Source organism: Mchenga conophoros, linkage group LG11, assembly GCF_057382185.1.
Source record: "Mchenga conophoros isolate Kocher_MC1m ecotype Shallow Benthic linkage group LG11, M_conophoros_male_GT1.1, whole genome shotgun sequence".
NCBI lineage: Eukaryota > Metazoa > Chordata > Actinopteri > Cichliformes > Cichlidae > Mchenga > Mchenga conophoros.
This window is the reverse complement of record NC_140536.1, coordinates 22,169,904-22,193,179: the sequence shown is the minus strand read 5'-3', so window position 1 is coordinate 22,193,179 and position 23,276 is coordinate 22,169,904. Positions and strand designations below refer to the sequence as shown.

General features: G+C 39.1%; 1 protein-coding gene across 2 annotated transcripts; it reads right to left on the bottom strand.

Moving 5' to 3' along the window:
- Positions 1-49: 49 nt before the first annotated feature.
- On the bottom strand, positions 50-21,756 carry inpp5b (inositol polyphosphate-5-phosphatase B). 2 transcript variants are annotated; one of them, XM_085291480.1, is made up of 23 exons: positions 21,435-21,756; positions 19,634-19,713; positions 19,252-19,349; positions 19,088-19,117; positions 18,865-18,975; positions 17,737-17,880; positions 14,165-14,255; positions 13,467-13,637; positions 8,659-8,760; positions 8,252-8,366; positions 7,281-7,397; positions 5,184-5,371; positions 4,965-5,076; positions 4,769-4,878; positions 3,283-3,418; positions 3,059-3,169; positions 2,697-2,862; positions 2,201-2,436; positions 1,957-2,064; positions 1,598-1,682; positions 1,030-1,157; positions 827-938; positions 50-480 (listed from the first exon to the last, which is right to left on the bottom strand). In XM_085291480.1, the coding sequence occupies exons 1-23, from the start codon at positions 21,489-21,491 to the stop codon at positions 371-373; spliced, it is 2,718 nt and encodes a 905-aa protein (XP_085147606.1). In that variant the 5' UTR covers positions 21,492-21,756; the 3' UTR covers positions 50-370. The 2 variants fall into 2 exon arrangements, with proteins under 2 accessions (XP_085147606.1, XP_085147607.1); XM_085291481.1 differs by lacking the exons at positions 17,737-17,880; positions 18,865-18,975; positions 19,088-19,117; ... (1 more) ...; positions 19,634-19,713; positions 21,435-21,756 and adding an exon at positions 16,768-17,701.
- Positions 21,757-23,276: the final 1,520 nt, after the last annotated feature.

Below are 23,276 nucleotides of genomic sequence, written 5' to 3'. Positions count from 1 at the left end.
GCAAATAATACAATTTTCATTAGAAAAAAATTACTACCAACACACAACGTGTTTGCAGACATTTTATATATAAAAACAATACACTTTTTAGATCAGAGACATGAAAATACAAATTGTTCTTTTTAAATAAAATATACATACATTAAAATTTGTTAGGCTTCTACATATGCTCAATGATATACAATAAATTCTGCATCAACTGATCACAAACTTGGTTTTGAAATAAAGTGATTAGAAATAAGAAACATCACTGACAGTAATAACTCTACATAGTTATACAAAGAGGATATCAAATCATTACAGTTATTTCAAATACTGGACGTTTACAGTTTTTAGTGTTCAGCTTCAGCAAGGGGGACAAGCCCTCCATCTAGGAGGAGCTTTGGGTCAGGAAGTGCTGAAAGAACTCCTGAGTCTTCCTCTTCTCAGCAAGATCCTGCTTTGCAGGTGACTTCAGAAGCAAGGAGGCAAAAATGGTGGCTACACATAAAGAAAATATATTGTTCATATTACACAGTATAGAGAAATCATTCATAAAAACATAGTGTCTGTAATAATTTTGACATTTCAAGGAATGTAACACAGAAAATGACACAAAATGTTTTAAATAGATACATTTCTTTTAACTGAAGTTCATTTTCCTGCTATACTTTAGTTCACAATCAACCTTTATTTGGTGGAACAGATTAGCACAAAGGACATCTTTACACAAGTCCCCAGCTTTACACTGAGCAATAAAAAAGTCACAAAGTAAAATGTTGCCTAAAGCACAAAGTAGTAATAACACATTTATAAATCAAAGGAACTGCTTGCTTCATGTTCTTACCCAGGATGCTGACATCTAATCGATTGATAGCTGAATTCTTCAAAAGCTCACGGAGAAAGGCAGCTAAATAGTTGAACACGTTTTTATGGCACTGAGGTAGCATGGAAATAACCTAGACAAAAAATACAATACTTTTAACTTTTACAATTTAATGTAGGATTAGTAGAAATGGGTGACTAACTCTGTTCTTTTTTTTTCCTTACTTGCTCACACTGGTTGGCACTGGTGCAGCATTCAAGGCAGCGTTGGTAAAATGAGTAGGGAACCACAGGCTCTGGGAGGGCATCTAGGAACAGAAGCAAGGCCTCTGCTACTGAGTGATTACTACCCGCTGCAGGTCAAGAGTAGCAGGGTCAAGGTAGCAAATTTTAAGAAAAAAAAAAAATTACATATCACATAAAAGTACAACATAAATTATACTTAACCCCCCCCCTCCCAAAACAAACAGTATTACATTCTAAGCAACATTCAAAACAACACGTTTGCAATTACATGGATTAAACAGCAATACAGAGTATTCGAAAAATCAAGCTTATTACTTTCTGTAATAAGCTATGGTCATCTAAGGTCCCAACTTTCAGAGCCAATTTATTTGCATTTAAATCCTGAATGTTGATTATTACAGGGCTGCTAAAACCCATCCAATATAGATTTAATGCTCTTAAGATAAAATAAAACATATGTACTGACTGTGCTCTGTGACGTCTTCAAATATTCTACAAGGACAAACAATATTTTTCTGCTAATTTTATTATAGTTTTGAAAGGATACGGAGGGACTCTGGCATCCCCGTGTCAAGGCAATCCCTTATTTCAGCAAATTCAATCCGGAGTCCAGGTTGCTGAAATATGTCTTCCTGCAAATAGAGGACAATACATTCAGACTCGTTCTCTCATTATACACCACAGATTCCCTTCAGCTAAAGAAATTATTTGAAGCGCAGTGGCTAATGCAGCAGAATAAATTCATTGCAAGGATCTTCATTCAGTCTATTTATCCTTAATCACAAAAAGCTGGCAGGAAGCCAAGTGTAGTGCAATTCACATGAAGTGGACACTATAAAACAAAGTAGGAGCATAGTATTGTTTGATTTTATTACAACACTGTTACATCACCATCAATTTTCTGACCTGTTTGACTGCATTGCGGAATAAGTGATCCACCATCATCCAAAGTTCTTTAGGAATGTCAAGAGGCTTTTCAGTGTTTGCTGCGTTCTCCTTTATAGGCAACTCTGCCTGATATTGGGAAGGAAAAAACAGAATGAAAGGCAGTTTAGTTACAGCTTAATTAGTCTCCAATCCTCAAAACTACTATAATGAAGCACCTGAGGCAACAATGAATACAATAGAGGTATTTCAAGTGAGCACTAACCAGTTGAAGGAGGGTCTCTTGTGGAATGTCTTGAATGGGCTCCCTCAGCTGACATAGTGCATGGATAGAAGTGCCATAACAGCTTGGCAGGTAGCTTCCTGTCACAGAGATAAAATAGTCCTTGCCCCGCTCTAGATGGAGCACCAGGATGTCTTCAATCTCCTGCTTGCCAGAGTTAAGCTCAGGTGCTGTTGTGCGATTTACGAAAACCTCAAGGTCAATATCCACAGAACCACCTAGATATTTAGAGAGAAGCGCAAATTAAAGAGAAGGCTGCTCCAGTCAGTTGTTATGTTATACTGTGGTCATAACAAGCAATTATGACGTAGTACTCTTTGAGGATTTCAAAGACACTATAATAAGCATAATCTGTCAGTTCAAAGGAGTCTGCCACTTAAATCCAAGCCAGTCTCTTTCTATATGACCAGGCTAATGGATTAATGTTTTATTAAAATTAAATTTGTTGGTTTTTACACAACAATGACGTGTTACTCACCCTGAGCAATAAAGCCTTTGGGGGGGTTGGCTGTGAGCCAGGGCTTGCTGTATGTGAACTCATTCGGCTTTGGAATAAACTCAAACTGACATGGGACCTGCCCGTCATTCAAGAGGCTCAACGTCTCTGCCTGGTGCTGCATGAACTTCACGTCCTTGAAGTGGAACTGAGAAAAAAAAACAGAAAAAGGGGGGGGGGGAAGCAGATTTATGAGCAAAGATAAAAAAAAAAAAAGTTTTTTCCTTCAGATCATGTGAAGCTATTGTATCCTTTGAATGTCTGCATAATGCACTCTTTCATTATTTTTTTATTATTATGTATTTTAATTTAATGCCAGGGAGAATCGTAAGGTGAAGCTTTACCTCTCGCTTGGACAAGGTTACAGATGGAATGCATTCATTCTCCATTTTGTCAATATCACGAACAATTTCTTCAAAGGTCTTCTTATAATCCTCACTATTTATCCTCTTGATCTGCAGGATGAAGAAAAACAGGATTAAGTAAAAGCAAAGAAATAATGTGTACTTAAAAAAAGCCACAGAATAAATAAATAAATAAAAAAAAGCTCTTCAGCTAAATCATTTACCTCAATGATGAGCAGGGAGCTGACAGGTTTGTGGTCACTGGTCTTCAGAGTCATGTGACTCTGGTAATGCTGTTGCTTTATGTTCTTTCCTTTCCACAGGATACGATCGCACCACGCAGGGACACGACATTTTTCACTAAGTTCAAAATAAATGGCAAACATTAGTTCCCAAGTGTCTATTTTATTACAAAGCAATAAAACAATGAAGGCAGGAATTATCTCTGACTCCATTTATCCATTATCAAAATTAATGACACAATCCCTGCAGGGAGATTCTCTTGTGAGGTGTTGCAAGAGTACTGAATATTACACAACAAAGCTCACAGTTCAGGGCCACATCGGATGGCTAAACCAATTTATAAAGGACACTGATGCAAATGAGATGTAGTTTTTTTCCTTACATTGCTCAAGTCAATTCTTAGGCAATGTAGCTCTTGTACACACACTCGCTGGCCACTTTATTAGGTATACATATTCAACTGCTTGTTAATGAAAATATCCATTCAGCCAATTATGTGACAGCAGCTCAATACATTTAGGCATTTACAAGCTTATAACAAGCATCAGAGTATGGGAGAAAAAAGGTCAGAACAGCATGGTCACTGGTGCCAGAAGGTTTATTTGGAATATTCCAGAATTGGGAGCATAGTTTAAACCTCACAACCTACCTGAGTATAATTACTAACACTGTCCATCCCTTTATGACCACAGTCTACCTATCCTCCTATGGCTGCTTCCAGCAGAATAGTGTGTGTAACAAGGAATAACAGCATGTCACTGCATTCAAATGGCCTCTACAGTCACCAGATCTCAATCCAATAAAGCACCCTTGCGATGTGGTGGAACTAATTTGCATCACTGATTTGCAGCCTACAAATCTGCAGCAGTTATGTGAAGCTATCATGTCAATGCATAAAAATCTGTGAGGAATTTTTCCATCACCTTGTTGAAACAATTAATGGATGACACTACTAATGTGTACCTAATAAAGTAGCTGTGAGTGTATTCAACAAACATTTTATCAAAAAACAAAATGGAAAAAAACTTTAAAACACAGCAGAGCTTTCTAAACAGTCTTAACGGTCAAAAATCACTCTGCATTGTCTTTGCAATGCTGCAGTCAACCTCAAGCCTGACATTTCTATTATAATGCTACTATGGTATTCTCTTGAGGCTATCCTTCAGTAAATACTATAGACAAAAACCAGAGTTAAGCAGCTCTGAATAGAGGGATAATTGTTTGCAGAGCAGGAAGCTCCAACCATTTAACAATTGATGAGACAGAAATGTCTCAACAGAGAAGGAAAAGAAATGTGGGCTGATCTGAATCACTGGTGTGTCACAAAAAATGTGATGATAACACAAGCAGCTATAGTGTTCGAACTACAATGATAGTATGTCTGCTACTTCTTTCTGTTATCAGTTTACCTTTTGCTACGAACACTGACATGGAATGACTTACAAAGCCTCCATGTGAGAAGATTACCTTGTATCCCAACTGTCAGAGCCAGTGTCATATTTGTAGGTGGGCTGGAAATCAATCTCCCCCTCCTCAAATCCCACAAACACAGCCTCCTCGTCGATCTGCCTCTTGAGCTGATGACCACACGCAATAGGTAAATATCACTGCTCACAAACACGTTTGAATACAAAACACATCAGGAAACCATAATTAATATTACCTGATCGAAACTGTGCAGAGTTTCAAAGTCCTTCTTGCTGATGAGACCCTTCACGTTGTCAACGTCAAGCTCACTAATTCTGTAGTTGAGGTCCCCGATCCATAAAATAACACTAATTCAGAAACAGAACACAAATTCTAATGAAATAGTCATAAATATGAGAAACTTGTATTTATTTATTTGATTCACAATGTAAATTTTAAAATGACAGCTACTTACTCGTGCTTCATGATAGTGAGTGGCGCCTGGGTGAGGTCAGGTTGGCGAAACTGAAGACGACTGCAAATATCCTTATAGTCCTGATTACGTCTCTCATATTCCTCAACATGAGCAGCAAGGTGGGAATTGACCACGCAGATATCAGAGTTGTGGAAGCGAAAACGGATTGCCACAGCTCCCTTGTTTCCCTGTGAATCAGTAATTGATTAGAATGGACAGAAAACACTGAAACGCCTCCGCAAACACTAAAATAAAATAACTAAATGTTTTTATTTACTATGATTTTACTCATCTGCTAAACAATAAGTCAATATTATGCAAACAATTTCATGCTTGGCATGTTTTGGATATTTCTTGCTGCAATTCATAAACTAGTGTCCCATTACTGCAGGAAAGGATGGAGTGACCTTACATAGCTCTACCCCCCTCCCACTGGTCCCTAGCCAGCCATCTGCTCTACTCTGCAGGGACTGCTAAGTAAGCACGGTCGCATGAGTTAAGAATAACCTTTCCTGCACCAGTGTATGAGAAATAAAGTTGAAGCTACTGTAGGAAGAGCTTCATGGATGAATAAGCACTGAAGTGAATAGTTCACAGGAAGTAGAGATGCCTTTTCATCATCACAGGAGATTGTTTGTGCTTAAAAACTGCCTCATGCATTGCCATCTCGGTAAATGGCAATACATGAGGCAGTTATAAAAAAATAAAAATAAAAATTGTATGGCAGTTGACAGACATCATAGCATAAGCCCAATTTTTGTTTTCTTTCATCCTTTCAATTTTCATGTAAATGCTAATACTCAACACTTCCTGTTTATATGTATATGAGGAAAATCATTTCAATGTGAAACTAAAACAATGCTATTGACATAATCTAAAACAGAAAGGCAGAATGTGTACAAGGACCCACACCCAAGCACTGCAGAATATTTGCCAATTTATGCAGTAAAACCAGCCTGTACTAGTTCCTACATCATTTCTAGCTGAATATAAATGCTAATATAATTGTGGAATATGTCAACTGATCTGGGTGGGGGAAATCCCTCAATAATATTAGGGTAAAATTAATTTTTCCTGCTGCTTGCATACCTTGGCTGATAAGCCTACATGGTCACCTGACAGTAAGCTCAACCCAACAAAATATAGGATTTTTTGGGATCCTTAAAGAATGTTTTCCCTGTGCCAGGTCCTTAGCCCACAAAATGTTGAGAACCCCTGACCTAAAGCTCCTGACTCTGTATGGTTTATTTCTAAAAAATTATTTCCAATTCCATCCAATCATTTCTCAGATTCAGGGTCATGGTGGGGCTGGAGCCTATTACTGCTACCATGAGGTAAGAGGTGGGGTACACCCTGGACAGGTCCATTATAAACAGGGGTGCACATAAGTGGTCAGTGGCCAGATAATAAGTTGCAACTTGCGTTTGCGTACATAAGATTTTCTGGAGGAGGACATTTGTTTAGAACTCTTAAAGATGTCGAAGAAGCAAGCTCCTTTCAGCAATTACTTTGGTGTTCCTCCACCTCCAAAGAAATGTCAGAAGGAGTCCGAACCTCAAAAGAAGCGCGTATTCTCGGAAAAGTGGTTGCAGGAGGTGAGTTGGCTTCAAACAAATGATGAACACACAGAGATGTGGTGCAGAATATGCCCTGAAAATGCCACTCTAGCGGACAAAAACAGTGCCTTTTATATGTACGCAAACGCGCGTTGCAACTTCTTATCTGGTGTGCGTCTTTTATTTTGACAGCGAATGCGCACCTACGGACCACTTATGTGCACCCCTGATTATAAACCCATAGGCAATATGGAATCATCAATTAACCTAACCCTGACTAAATGCATTGCTTTTGACTGTGTGAGTACCCTGGAGAGAACCCACACATGCATGGGGAGCACATGCATACACCACACAGAAAGGTCTTGGCCAGATGCTGGATTTGAACAAAGCAACTTCTTACTCTGAGGCAACAGTGTTAACCGTCACGCAACCAAATCCCGTGGTCAGACACCACAGACATCAACTTAATGACTTTGCACAATACCAGAAACCTATATGATGACTTGTGCACAAAGAGAGTTTGAAATACTGTCCTTACCATCCTCCCCATGATGCCAGTGCCTACAGTCTCAGCCTCCACGTCTGAGATGAATTCTGCATGCTCCTTCTTCACAAAGAAGATCAACATAATGCCCACCAGGCGCGCCAACTTCACCTGCAGAAACAGACCAACAGTATACAAATGATTTCTTGCGGTTAAATGAAAACAGTTTTGATGTTGCACTGGAACTCAAGAGATTGTGTAGCCACAAGACATGATCAGAGATGCTTTAGTGCAGTTTCTGTTGCTTATATCAGCACTTTGTCAGCGTCAACTACTAGGAACAGTAAAACGGAAGCGGAGAATCACATCTCAGAATAAGACACAGTTGGGTATGAGGAGCGCTAAGTACTTCATAATAGCTTTAACTTATGTAAGAGTTAAAGTGTCAGAAACAGAGCAGCCAAGTGTGCTTTAGTCAGAGAACTCGCAGATGCAGAAAAAAAAAATCCAACAAACTGACAGGATGGTGACCTGGCATATATCATGTGGCGTTTAAGGCGATTTGAATAAAAAAAACAAAAAAACAACAACCAGAGCTATAAAAAGAGGAAGCTAATGTGCTGGTCGGTACTCTAAGAATGAGGAAGAACACAAAAGTGAAGACAAAAGACAAGAAAAAGAGGCAGATCAAAAAAGTAACCTAACTGACTAAGCTTGTGAAAGCAACGGGGATATAATAACTCCTATTAGAAATAAACTGAGTAATAATCGATGTAATAAGATTGTATGATAATTATTATTACCACAGAAAGGTGGTGCTAGAAGTTCTTGAAACTGTAACGCATGCATTGTATCAGTTTCAGGAAACTATTTTAAAGTGTGACTGTTGCCCATGTAGAAGAAAACCAAACATGCCCTCTAAAATGAAGATCAGTGGTGTGAATCGTGACATTCGCAAGTCTTCTCAAATATCAACTAATAGCAATGAACTGCAAGATGTGAGGGAGAAAAAAAAAAATCCTTACTAAGGCATACTTGGCATCTGGATGCAATGCCTCAGACACAGCTTTTGTCCACTCCTGTTCCTTGGGGGTGTCATTGAAGAAGAAAGCCTCTTTACTGAGGTCAAGCTCCTGAAAACTGCAAAAAAAAGGGCAAATGGTGAAACTTTAAGGGTTTGATTTCCACTTCATCCACAAGTGCTATGGTACTGACTAAACTTTTTGGCTCCTTAACACCAAAGCGGTAAACTGAAACAGGCCGGATTAGTGGATACACAGTGCAAAAATCAGTGGGCAGGCGTCTTCAGCACTTAAAACTGGCTCAACGGCTGCATGCATCTGTCAGAGGTTTGAGGAATAAATGTCTGTCTTTGTAGTAGGATTAAGCGGAGCAGTGCACAGCTATTGTTCAGCAGGAGAATATGACTTACCCCACGCAGTACATGTCAGGGGGCTCGGGAGTGCAACTCAGCCAAGGACGGAGGCTTTCCTTTGGTGTCTGTCCGTTCACATTGTATGTGCCAAGAAAAAAGCTGAAACAAAAGAATGATGAAAAGTGAGCACAAAACAAAGGAATAAAATTATAGCTTTGACGGGCTCCTCCTTTGCCCCTCCCCCCCTCAGTGGTTAAATGGTGAAACAATAATGTCAGTCTATATCAAGCTTATGCCCTGCTGCTTTATTGTAGCAGTGACTCATTTCTAGATATTTTAATTCTTTTTTTTGTATGTTTAAGAGCACAACTGCACTTTTGCAGAAGTAACATTTATTAAAATGAATAGGAGAAAAAAAACCTGAAACGAAAGCAATTGCTTTCAAAGGTAAACCAACAAATACTGGAGGAGTCCTACATGTAATCCTCCACCAATCCTCAACCTTTTTGTCACTGATCAGGATTTCTCTCAAACTCCTTTGTCAAGTTTTCTAGGTTGCTTTTGACTTCTTTAGTTTCTGTCTGGACACACAGTATCCTGGGTGGGCAGGTGTCATGAGCTTGGATAACCAATGGTCAGCAACTTTCTGAATGACGGCAAACAGGCAGAAAGTAGTGTCAAGTTTCTACTTGTATCAGACATTAGAGGTTGTGAAATAATCAACACTGTTAAAATAGTGTGTTACAACAATTTGTAACACAACATATACAGATGACTAGTGGGTGCAGCTGTGGAGCTGCGATGCCATATTAGCCAGTTAACTAGATAAGTGCGGCTAAATAATAGTATGTTTCTGTTTGACCGCATCATTGATGCAAGAAGACTGCAATCATGTGGACAAAGAAATTGTCAAAAAAAACAAAAAAACAACAACAACAACAACAATAAACAACTTTCTTTGTTTGTTTTCATCACAACATGTACAGATATCTCCAATTAAGCTCCTTTTCCATTAGGACCTACTCGGCGCAACTTGCCAAGACTAGACTCGAATCAACTGGTTTTCCATTACAATGGAGTCCAACCTAATGTGCTCGGCTGTTGTTACAATAACGCGTCCGAGCGTCCCTTGATGTAATTGGTATGTGACACAAACGGCAAGAATATACCTGCTGCTCAGTCTGTGGCTTTTCCTCAGACTCGGGAACCAACGTGTTGTTTTTGTAGCAATTTCTTTCTTTTTCTTCTTCTTTAAATGGCGGTTTGAATGTTTGTGAACGAGATGCTCTCATAACTCATCAAATGATGACACTGATCAGCTAATCAGTGGCAAGCAGTCTGACGAAGTCCCATTTTAGTACCTGCTCGGATTGCTTGGAGCCCTGGCCGAGCAGGTCCCATTTTAGTACTTGGTACTATGACCTAATGGAAAACCCTGAAAAACGTCGCGAGTCAATCAGAGTAAGTACTAATGTAGTCATGGAAAAGGGGACTTAGTGTCATGGTTTTGCTTTATTTTATAGCTACAGGCTGGTAACTGCAGATTTATCAGTCGGTCTTCGTCAAAGGTGTTAGCAGATAGTAACACCATCTTAAAAAAAGAACACAAACTAATCAATGACCTAGTTTTTAATCTTAAAAAAACAACTGTAAATACTTTATAAAGAATATGCACATAAACAAAACCATTAACATAAATAGAGCTGCACCACTTTCTGACTCTTGGCCATCACTTGCTAAGCTATCAGCCAATGTGGAGGGCAGAGCTGTAGGGAAAAACGAAATTGAAAACAAAGAAAATGTACTGAAATTAGAGCTGGGCGATAGAACGATAACGATATGTATCGCGATATAACTTTTACTCGATAGAGAAATTAAGCTATCGCGATAGACCTCGCCGCTCTTGTCCTCTTAAAAAAAAAAAAAAAAAAAAAAGGTCAGCCAATCCAAATTAAGCAGCGCAGAGCCGAACCAATCACAGCCGCAGCGTCACGTCGCGTGACTTGTTACGTACCAAGTGCCAAGCCGCACGTGTGTTTGTTTGGGAAACAGCCAGCGGGTAATGGAGCCAGCGCATAATGGAGGAAATGAGTGTGCCGACTAGAAAAATCAACCGAGCGTGACCGAAGAGAAAACAGATGATGGTTCCAATGCCGGAGAGATTGTCGAACGGAAGAGCCAGAGAAGTTCCGTAGTGGGAAGGTATTTCGGCTATTTCAAGTCTGACAAAAACAGAGTAGCGTGCACTGTAAATGTGCCGAAAGCAAGTCTGGAAATACAATAAACTGGTGCATGCGTCACACTGTGCGCCACGTTATTGTTTCGGTGAAATGAATTTCTACAATACTGTTACTGTTAATTCTACTCTCTGCAGTGTTTAAATGCTTACATATACACACAGTTACTGTCCCTCCACACATACGACTCGGTTCTGCTTCTATGCCCCAGCTTTGTTTACTTTTTCCCACCGAGGCTTCTAGACTTCTGATTGGCCAACATTTCTGCACGGTTAGGAATCTAGCGCCACCTGCTGCTTTGGCATGTTCATAGCAGCGTTTTCCTTCATTTCTGCCTTTATGTGTGGACGGGATTATTTTTTAAAACGAAAACGGAAAATCTCCGTTTTCAAAAATACCCGTGTACGTGTGGACGTAGCCTCAGTCTCTGACTGGAAGCGCTAATTCGTCATTCGGCTTTTGTCAGACTAAAGTAACTGTTAAAACTGTTTGAAAAGCTAAGCTATACAACAAGGAGAGATTGAGAATTTCCTTTTAGTTCTCAGTATTTAGTATTTATTTATTTATTGTCATTGTCAAGAACAATGAAATTGCGTTTGGGGCTTCCATACAACCCAAAAAAAAAAGAAGAAAATAATAAATACCCCTTAAAACCCAAGTGTACATATTTAACCCAGTGTGACTCCAATGCAATAAGACAATCCTTAGCAATAATGTTCGTAGAAATTCAGACAAAGACCTGAGAAACATGACAAAATACAACAATGCAACCCATTCAATTCAGTTTATTTGATATTGACAAAGGTTAGTCAGTTTTGTCTGTTCTTCTGTAAAACAAACTAAGATTTATTTTTAGAATTAATATTTTGTTTCTAAGTGGAATTGACAATTTAGTCTGTTTCGTTTGTTCTATTTTGAAACTTAAACGCTTTAGCGGCTGCCTTTTGTGTAGTTTGTAATATTTGCCTTTATTTATCTGAAAAAGTCTCATGTTCCTTAAGTACATCTACCCTGTTGAACTTATTGTGGGAAATAAATATTTAAATAAAAACAAGCTGCTGATTATTTCACATTTTACTTGTGAGCAACGGCACATTTAAATCTTACAAATATAGTTATTTGGCTTATATCGTGATAGATATCGTTATCGCCTGAAATGAAAAGAACATATCGTGATATGAAAAAATCTCATATCGCCCAGCTCTAACTGAAATCAAAACACAGTGTTGAAACAGAAAGAATAAAAAAAAAAATGCAAAAGAGAAATCCTCATTTCCTGTATTTAAATAATCAATATTATTGCATAAAATGTACAAAGACAAAACACATAAATGTCTTGTGATCACTGAGCAGCCTCACTGCAATTTAAACGGAATACTGAAGGCAACATGCCGTGAGAAATCGTGAGAGGGTCGAGCCCTTGCCATTTACATCCCCACTGAGGTTTATTCTACAGGTCCAGCTCAAAAAAAGGCAACTTCCTTCCATTCAATGTGCCGCGTCTCTGACCTTCAGGCGGCTGCTGTTTTCCAAATGCTCTTTCACAGGAGCAGCATGGGGCTTTTTATTTTGTGCTGACTGCCACTGAACCTTAAAACACTTTCTGCTTTCACAGCCCGAGCCTCAGCTAACCAGAGAAAAGCTGAAACTATATTTACACAAAGGGAGCTTGGGACTGCTGCTTTTCTAAAGCTTTTATTCATAATATTCATATCAGCATGGATTTTTCCCCCCAGCGTGTCCCAACTATACAGTATAAAACGAGACAAAAGCAGACAAATGCATGTGTGCAAGCACGATACTAAATGTCGGCCGTTTTTGACTAAAGGCACAACACTAGCTTACTTCTTGTTAATCATATACGGCTTTTTAAATATGTCCAACATTACATATTTAGCATACCCTTTTACATGTATGTATGGGAAACAAATATTTCCCTTTTGGATCTAACTCACTCATGTTTATCATATTCAAGATTCCTTCCATTATGGTTACAGCTATTTTCAGAGTGTTCAGAACGTCTGAGACAGTGCGGCTTAATTTAGCACGCAGCAAGACAAACCCACAGATGTTGACTCATGCTTTTTACATAACACTTCTATCATCCAAACTGTGTTAACAGTTACACTGCGGGCACAGAGTCTTCATGCATAAACCATCTTTTCCACAGATTTTACAACCTGTTTTCGATTTTCAAACTGAACACCAGAGTACATCGAAATACAACTCGTTTAAAAATATCTGCACTCACCTAAGTTGGAAACTTGGGAGTGGTTTTTTTCCCCAACTTTTAAAGCTTACAGTGTAGATCTTAAAAACAAATTACTATAATGTACACGTTGTCCGGCTTAAAGTGACTTTTTTTTTTACTGCTTTAGACCAAGAAGAACAAACAGGAAAAGATCACATCACTTCTCTTTAGATTAGACTTCCCCACCCAGAATACCAAGGCCTTACCATCATCATCAAGGAAGCATTTTTTGCTACCTTTTTTTTTTAAATATTGATGATGCTTATGCAATATTCAGGAGTTTTAAGATCACCAACATCTATGTGCCTCTATCAATGAGCCAAACACACTTTTAATCAGGGCCACACTGGCACAAAAAACAATAAACAGCAACATACCTGTGATTTTCCAAGAAAGTGTACAGTTCCTCTTTTTTCATCAGCTCACACTTGATAAGGTTGTCGCGCAGGCCAAACTGCGGCATGGCTAGTATGTGAGCTTTGTTTGATGGGGTGTGGCTGGAGGATCGCACCAGGTCATCCCGGTCCTCTCGAGTGGAGATGCCCAGGCTGCACACCAGAGAAGAAATAACGTGCGTGATTTGAGATGGAAAAACGGAGTCACAGAGGGTTGTTTTCTTTCTTTCTTTCTTTTTTTTTTTTTGCGGTGGAGGGTGGTGGTGGGGGGGAATGTTTTAACAATTAGGGAGATGCTAGAAATGCTCATCTCCAGCTGTGTATTAACAGTCAGCATAGTCTTTAGCCTAAATGCATTAAGCCATACTTACTGGAGAGCTACAGTCTTAATGTACAGCAGTTCAACACAACAAAGACAACAATCTCTATTTCCAGGTGGTCAATATGGGATGAGCTAAGTTGAGAGGAGAAAATGTAATATGCCCATATCATACAGTCTTCCAGGAACATCCTGAAACTTAACTCCAGCACAGGGAATAGACATTAACTCAAAGCAAAGCAGGACCGAAAACAGACACCGTCTTTGTCTTTGTATTAAAATATAACTGTATTAGTGTGGGTATAATGCAAGACTTCCCCACCCTTGAAAAATTATGAAAAGATTCTCAAGGCCTCCTCACCTATCTTGGTTGGCAGACGCTCTGGACTTCTGTGTGCCACCGTTGGAACCTTTCTCTTTTTCTGAAGTTACTTTTTTGTCTGATGATTTCTCTGTTTAGGAAAAGATAAAACAGAATGGTTAATTACATGATTGCAGGACAGCTATGCAATCATAACTGCCTGCACAGTGAACCACAAACAAAGTACTATTTTCATTTAGCCGGTTAAGATATTTTATTAATATATTAATAAACTCATATTTCAGCCTTTAAACAACCAAAATGTAAGAATAAAATTAAGCTAAATGTGAATAAATATAAGTCATAAAAATGCCAAGTCAGAGCTTAGTTGTTGGGGGCAATCGACTGAGGCCTCCTCCTGCAGATGGATACGGTTTCTGCATTCCAAGTAGCTGGATTTAATGGCTGAGTGCGAAGTATTAGACAGCATGCCCCTGTCTCCTGAAGCTTGGCAGGCAAGACAGCTGGCTCCAGTGAAAGGGAAAGCCAGGTTATCTGAGCAGGAAATTAAATTCTACAAAGTTATAATAAGCTACATTAGACAGTACAAAGCAATGACCCAAAAGAGTAGATACAATCTACATAAAAAAAACAACAACACAACAGTGAATTTCTTTTCTCAAAATTTGTTTTAAAATGACAAACTTAAAACCAACTGGTCTCTTACTGTTTTTACAATATGTGTGTAACTCTTTTCTATGTGCAGCATTTGAGACATGAAAAAAAAGAAAAAGGAAATCATATTTATGTAAAACACAAGGTTAAAGAAGTAAGACAACAAAGCAGACAAGGCATAAACCAGTGAAACACAAACAATAATAAGATAGTAATTTTAATAAAGTAAAGCAAAAACACGTGCTAATAAAACTGGTTTTATAGATTATTTTCTTTTTTATTAGACATGTCTTTTGGCAGAACAGCTGCAGCATCAAAGTCTGCTGTTACTTTCACCTCAGCAGGCAGTTGATGTCACTTTTTCTGCATCGTTGTTTTAGGAAATGTCACTCTAATTACCAATAAGACAGGTTGTGACATGTGCACCAAACCCCAAGAAAAGGTCAACATAAAAAAAAAGGTGCTAAGAGTTCAAGCCATTTTAAGCCCTATTTAAAAATCCTGACACTAACACTCTGACATTTTAATTAAAAAACAGCAACTCTGTTGTTTCAGTCAACAAGAAAATCCCTTTATTTGACTGACAGAACTTCCAGCAAACTGTGAAATTGCTCTTGAAAACACTACAAAAGATGCTCTTATTGCACACACAACCCACACGCAGCTGTCAAACAGCACTTACCCAGTGTCACACAAAATGCATCAATAAATAAAAGTCAGTGGATGTGTATGTCCATTCTACTTCACTTTTGAATACCTGCTGCCGTGCAGACAACTTTTGAAACAAATCTCGTGGCATTAAATGCACACATGCTACTGACTGGAGATCTTATCATATTTCTGCATTCTCAAATCAGCAAGGAAATGACTGCAAAACCTTGCGGTGTTATACTGTTACATGCACGTTATTAAAGACATACAAGTTTTTCTCTCTCTCGCTTAAAGTACAGCTGCTTATCTGTTAGATGAAAAAAAAAAACCAATTTACAGTTAAAAACAGTACAACCAGTATGAGGCTATGCGTTTAAAACATTATATGGTACATCCTGCACAGGCTTTAGTATCTTTAACCATACAGCGGAAATCCAGCTGTATGACCTCTTGCTCACTCCATTTGTCACAGGATGCCTCTATAAGTGTGCAGCTACACGTAGCATAAGTGGCAAACTCTTCTATGAGGGCTCTCTTCCGTATTAACGCAGGAATATCTCTACAAAATACAACCGGCCAAAGTTCATCATTACACTGCTTCACAAGCAGAAACACGTCAGATTGCTCATATGAATTATTTTTTTCTTTTAATACTTAACTGTAAATTTACATCTGCTTAATAAACGGTTGGAGCGTCATATATTTTAATTGGATGACATGCAGACTTTTCTTTTTGAAGGCGAAGCAGACAGTAAACGGAGACCTATAATAACAGAGAGAGCCGGTGGGAACAAAGTTTACAGGCAACTGATTGAAGCTAACAAGCTAAATCGGCTAAGAGGATAAGTCGGGAGTGAATGGGTGAACGTGGAAATACCCTGACAACAAGTGCAAATGGCTCAAAATTCAAGACAAAAAAAAAAGAGCCTCTCGGTGAACGACACAACAATGTGTCACTAAAACGTGTTGTTGCAACATTTTTCCTAACAGGTGTTCCACTTCTTTTAAAACCACACAATGACGATGATATCGCGGTGCTGAAGTCTGTGCTAGTGCTAGCTGCTGTTCTCTTTAACCGAGCGCCTATGATTCTATGATTCGCGGCGAAAAAACAATGTATCGAACACATTGCTACATGGATGTGAAATTACCCAGTTTCATCGATAAGCACTTAAGCTAATGAGGCTAAAGTTAGCATTTCTTGACAGAAGAACTAGAACTGCACGCTAGCATTAACTAGGAAGCAAGCTTATCCCGGCCGGATGGCAGGGACCCCAGCGTTTCTTTCACCTCCTCAAAATCAACAAATTAAACCAGGAATAGTTTTTTTTCCATACCAAAGTCTCTCATCTCCATAGACATCTCCATTTATTGCTCCCACGCATTCTGTGCAGAAGACCAATGTCCACTCAGTCTCAATCCAAACGCTATAGTAGTGGGAGGAGTTTACACTCCCACCGCTGCAGAGATAAGACACCGAAACAAACCTAATCGACTATGCAGATTGAAATCGGAAGACTCAACAACATTGCATCAGATTAGGAAAATTAAACATATAACGAGAGATACATATTTAAAAATGATTTTTGTTTATTTGTTATGGAGGTAAGTGTGTTTGTGTGGCACTTGACTGACAAAAGATGTTGCACGCAGAGTTTTACACGGTATCACATGCTGTGTGATTTGTATAAGGTCATTCCATGTTTTGCATACTTGTCAGCAGTAGCATGCCAGTAAAACAGAATGCACAAGCATAATGATTGATTAAAATCTGCTTAAAATCACACAGCATGAGGAACGTACACAAGTTGGGAAGCTTTTCTGTTTAAAAGCAATGCACAAAAACACTCAGATATCTCACATGGCTTCTCAATTTGTTATGTTTTTTCTTTCATTGTTAATAGCAGTTAACAATAACTGCACTACATTTTCTGTTAGGCCTGTTGGCCCTGTGAGCTCTCGCTCTCTAGTTTACTGTGGTGCATTGAATGAAAAAAGGACAAATTAAAAATACAGGTTATTCCTGTGGTTTTCATGCTTTGTCACGTCAAGATGTCCTTTCGACTCCTTTCAACTCACGTTCAGATGGAGTCAGTTGAATTCAGAGGAAGTGGCATTTGCAAAATTGGATGTAATTTATGGTGCAATACTGACACGCAAAAACTGCACACACGAAGAGACAAAATGGAGAACACGTCCCAACATCCACTGCACAGATGCTGGTGGACCAATTCTAGTGCAGTTCATTTTATTGCATAGGGAGACGTTGGCAGACGGCACATACAAATTAAAATAAGGTGAAAAACCTGTTTTTCCATGCTGGTTGAGTTTAGTGAGAGTTGTGCCGATGGGTGCGAGGGCTTGTTTGACAACTTCCTGTCCTCTAGTGTCTTTTTGGTACTTGGTAATCCAGTCAAACTTGGGTATCTGTGTGGGAGTCCTGCAAACATCTGTGAAAAAAAGCAGGGAGGAAAAGAATGATAAAAGAACTGTAAACGATTCTTGCCTTAATGAGAAATTCGACAAGAGCCTGGTGTGCACTTTAAGGCAACACGAAAAGTGTTAAGAATGAGAAAAGTTGCATTTTGCAACTTTATTTTAAAGCTACCACCTAAAATTCCTTGTCTTGTTTTCAAAGTAAATTACCCTGTAAGTCAACCTCCATGGTTAAATTCACCTCTATGGGCTCACCGTGAGAATTTTTCTTTTTAACAACAGCCGGCATGCCATTTGTTCTTACCATCACTGGTGTCCCACAGCAAATTAAAAGCCTTTGGGGCTCTACTGGGAATACCGCAAAAAACCCACATCAGTCTTTGCTTGTGTTCATTTGGGACTTCCACCATGAAAACGGCGAACTGGTGGGAAAAGCGGCACATCCATAACAAAGCACACCATCTTTGACCTTTAACGGCCTGATACTTTCAGATGAACAGAAAGCAGGCTGTAAAATTGTGGTGCAAATTAACTAATAAAAAGGAAGTAACTTATCCTGTTAACTGTTGTCATGTCTAATTTTCATGTCCCATTGCTAAAAGCTATGTGCACAAAGATTAAGTAAGAACAGCGTATACTGTCCAAACTCCACCCTTCCCTCTCTGCCTGCTAGCAATTCTCGCACAGGGAAGTGTCACCACCAAAACAGCAATAACCAGGAGTCTTTTTCCAAATAGATATATTATGTGGTTTTCCAGAATAATATAACCTCTAGGTTATTAACTCAATATGTATTGTTTCACATAGGTTACTACAGCAAAATATTTGTGCTTTTTCACACTCTTCTTCACTTAAGATTCAAATGACCTGTCTTAAACAAATAAGATGCTGGTGCTACTGCGAATTAATACTTGATTCCAGTGAACCGACAGCTTTCAAAGGTTATTCTTGTTTCTTGCTGGATGTCATGTAAACACATCATATAGGGGCTAACCTACCACTCCACGCCTTGTTGACTTCGCTGAGGAAGAGACGCGAGTTGGAGCCAAAAGGAAGTTTGAGGTCTAATTCTTCATCTTTGTAGCTTATTCTAACTCTGGTATCAGCGCCTAAAATCAGAAGAAGAATGCAGGGGGCGAAAACAAGATGTTCATTATCGTGTGGTGCACCAGTTATGCAGCTTATTTCTAATTGGGCTGTAATGGAAACTAGCACACTCACCCACAACCACAAGTTCCTCTGGTGAGGAAACTAAAAAGATTGTAGTATGAGAAATATGTTTCAGAGAAATTACCGTCACATTATTTTTGATTAGGTACACTGTTGAAATAGCATAAGGGAATATTTATTTGAGATGAGCTAAAAAATATTTAAACACTATTCACCTGTGACAACTGCAAAGTCGACAGAGATGGGTATTATGGCCTCCAGCAATACATCGTCAGCAGTAATTGCCATTCTTCGATGGGTATAAATGAAGATTCTGTAAAAACATTACATTGTAATTTTAAGATTTGTTTAATGAAGTCTGTATTTCAGTTAGTTCTCTGCCTAACTAGAGCTAACACATGCACACTAAAAAATATCCCATGACTGTGGTACCTTTGTCAGGCAGGTTAGTGTAACTCTGTAGTGTACAGTGTTAAGCAGTGGGTGGTACTGCTGCCACCCACTCTTCTTAGAAAACACTTTTTAGACTGAATTCAAACAAACTGCAAAGAACTCATGTCAGAGATATTTTTTCCCCACCAAGCCACTAAAACTTACGCATGCTCGTTTGCAGACTCCACGAGCCCCAGCAGTCTGCTCTCTGTAGTGTCATCAAAGAGGACATCACATTGGACAGCATGATTACGTTTTAGTTAAGGAGAAAGATGTTGTTTACACTTGATGTTTAATATCATATTTATCTGCCAGAAAAAAAAATACCTTTCAGCAAAGTCTACTACAGTGGGAACGTGAAACTGGATTTCTATTCCTTACAAGTAACTATTGCACTTTTTACAGTATTTCTTAATTTCACAGAGTAATATCAAAAGTATAAACCAGTACATCTATATGTCAGCATATAAATAAGGCTAATAAACATATTTATAGATCAAATTTCCTCTCCCCGTTTACATGCAACAATTCACGTTCTTCTCCTCCTCCTTCTCCTTTAGGGGTTGCCACAGCAGATCATCTGCCTCCATATCATCTTATTCCTAGCATCCTGTTTTGTCACACCAACCCTCTGCATGTCCTCCTTCACAACATCCATGAATCTTGTGGTCTTCACCTGGAGGGAGCCTCGCAGCGCCATCTTCAAGACCCTTTCCCCTTTTGCTCCAAACCAGTCAAACTGAGCTGTGCCTCTGATATACTCATTTCTAATCCTGTCCTGGTCGTTCGCAACAAAAATCTTTCCAGCTCTCAGCTCTGTCTCCTGACTTTTTTTTAAATTTTTTTATCAGTGCCACTGTCTCAAAACCATATGTCACTTTGGATGGTTTATCCTATGTATTTAAACTACCTCACTCCCTCACACCTTGCATCTTAGACCTGGCCCTCTCTCATTCTCACAAATGTATTTGGTCTCACTTCTACTAACTTTTATTCCTCTTTTCCCAAAAGCATACCTCCACCTGCTCCTTACTCTTACTGCAGATCACAACGTCTGCAGTAACTGTTAACTTGTCTATTTCCACTGCAAACAAGAAGGGGCTGAGAGCCGATCCATGATGCAATCTTACCCCCGCTTTGAACCCATCTGTTACTCCTACCGCACACCTCACCTCTGTCTTGCTGTCCTCATACATGTCCTGTATCACCCTCACATACTTCTCTGCCACTTCTGACTTCCTCATACAGCACCAAAGTTTCTCTCTTAGTACCGTATCATATGATTTTTCTAGACCCACAAAGACTCAGCACAACTCCTCCTGATCGTCTCTGTACTTCTCTATCAGCACTCTTAAAGCAAAAATCGTGTCTGCAGGGCACTTCCTTGGCATGAAGCCATACTGCTACTAGCTCAAATCCTCTTCTTAACTTGGCTTCAGTATCTCTACCCAAACTCCTTATGGTATTATGCAACACTTCATGTTATTACCATATTATTAAAAGAGGAATGACAGTAACAGTAACTACTCTCTGCACCTTGTTTTGAAAACATATTTTTATGCACATCTTACTTTAAGACAATGACAGTGAAGTTATAGGATCACCAGCACTGACAACAAAGACAAAGCACACAGCTGCCACCTTGTGGACAACGTGTCTCACTACAGTATTGAGTACATGTTACCTATTTGAAGGAACTGCTGACTAGACTAGTTTTTAATCTAAAAACAAAAGCACCAATAAACTCCATGTGCACTCAACTGCAATGCCCGGATAGAAGCCTAAGTAAAGCTACTCTTTAGTCAGAAAGATGACAGCCAAGTGGCACAACCCAACAGGCCCCATTTCGAGCTCAGCAGACAGAAAAGCTGTTGCGCCAGTCAAACGCGGTTTTTTGGAAGCATGTAATCTATAGTTTGATTCGCTGGTCAACCAAGAACCAATGCGTGTGAGTCGGGAAGGATACCATGATGCAGTTTTCTTCCCTTTCTAAAGTTTCTTGAATTGCGACGGACTGATCCATAGTGTTGACATTCAAGCTTGCTGGGCGACAACTTTGGCACCACGCACTCCAAACGAAAACCCACTCCGTGGAAACTCGAGCAGCTCAGTTATTTCTCTCTGAAGTGGAAGCGCAGCGCAATGAAAGGGAGCGCAGAAGCTCCGCGGAATCCCACATCATTCCTTTTCGACCCAGAAGTTTTCTTCTTTTTCCACCTTCCTTCGCTGCTGGCCCAGCCCGACCCAGTCTGCCACGCACTGATTCAGGATCGCGTTGTACACCCAGTGTGACGTCACTCTGTTTGGTTTGCAAAGGCCCGAAGCCGCCAGCTCAAGGACGGTTATGTCTTGCAACACCTCGCACTCCTCAGAAGTTGCATCAAAGCTTTTTTTTTTTGCGTATTTTTTTTCTTCAAAAAATATTGTATTGCATTTACATCTTACGTTGTCAAAATGGACTACTGTATTACTGTCATTAATATTATTTGATTTCTATTGATCTTGGAGAGTTAAAATTGAAAAACTGTTCAGGATGTGTGTAACGCTGATTTTTTTAAATTATTTTTTTAAAAGCTGCTATCACAATACATGATAATATACTGTGATAACTGTACTGTATGTGCTTTTGCACAGTTGGCACAGGACATACACCTTTGTGCAAAGTACAGTGCTCTGTGTGCAAAATACATAGAGCGCATAATGTGTAATCACCTCTCATTTATGTATACTTTGCTAGGACAAAGGGAAAAGGGTTCAGTGATTTCTTGAATCATCATACTGTACTGCAAATAAAGCAAAAACTCAGAGTTTGTACAGTTCTAATGGGCTCTAAAGTCATTAATTGGTATTACTACCTTTATTCTTCAACACAGCCTGAACTCTCTTGTGCAGGTTTTCTTGTTATTTCTTTAAGCAGTCTTCAGGAATAGTTCCCAGGCTCATTGAAGGACATTCAAAGCTCTTCTTTGGCTTCATTTTGTTCTGTTCTCTCTCAATATGATCCCACACTGCTTCAGTAATCTAGAGGATGTAAATCCATGACTGATAGTGTTCCATTGTGTGTGTTTTTATCCCTGTTTTTAATGCACTGGCATTGTGATATTGACAAATGAAGCTGTTGCCAATGAGGCAGTTTCCAGATATTGCTGCATGCATGTTAAATCACCATGCACCTACTGAAGCTTCAGTGAACAGTAGATGGATCAAGTCAAGGTCCAGATGTCTTTGGTCCTGTGCCAGGTCTTTGCTGGATTTTCCCTTCTTTTTCAAGGAAACCATTTTCAGATACTGTTCATCTGTGGCAGACAGTTGTTTTTTATAGGCCTGCCACTTCTGCTTTTATCCTCTGCTCTTCCAGTTTCCTGATTTATTTATTTTTAGTACAGAGTGTACATTAAGAGATATAGAAAGTTTTAGCTAACAGTCCATTGGGAAATGTAAAAGTTTTTTTTTAAGAAGATAACTTTTCTTGACAGGCTGCTGCAGACACAATACTGGTTCATCCATTGCTTTTGTTGACTTTTTTAAAATTCTTGAATGATTCATATGTCACAGTTAAGTGGCTTAACAAACAAACAAACCAACAAACCAAAACATTCCTCTGAAAGCAGGTATAAATACTGGACTGAAAATGAGGGAAATAGCAGCTAATGTCCAAACAAAATCCCCAGAACACCTCCCAAAAGACCTTCAGAAACCCTGGACAACTGTTGCTCAAGACCAGATTGTATTTACAATAAAACATAGAAAACATATCAACAGTTTGACCTGATAAAAATGTGTAATTTTAAGGGAAACATAAGGTCAT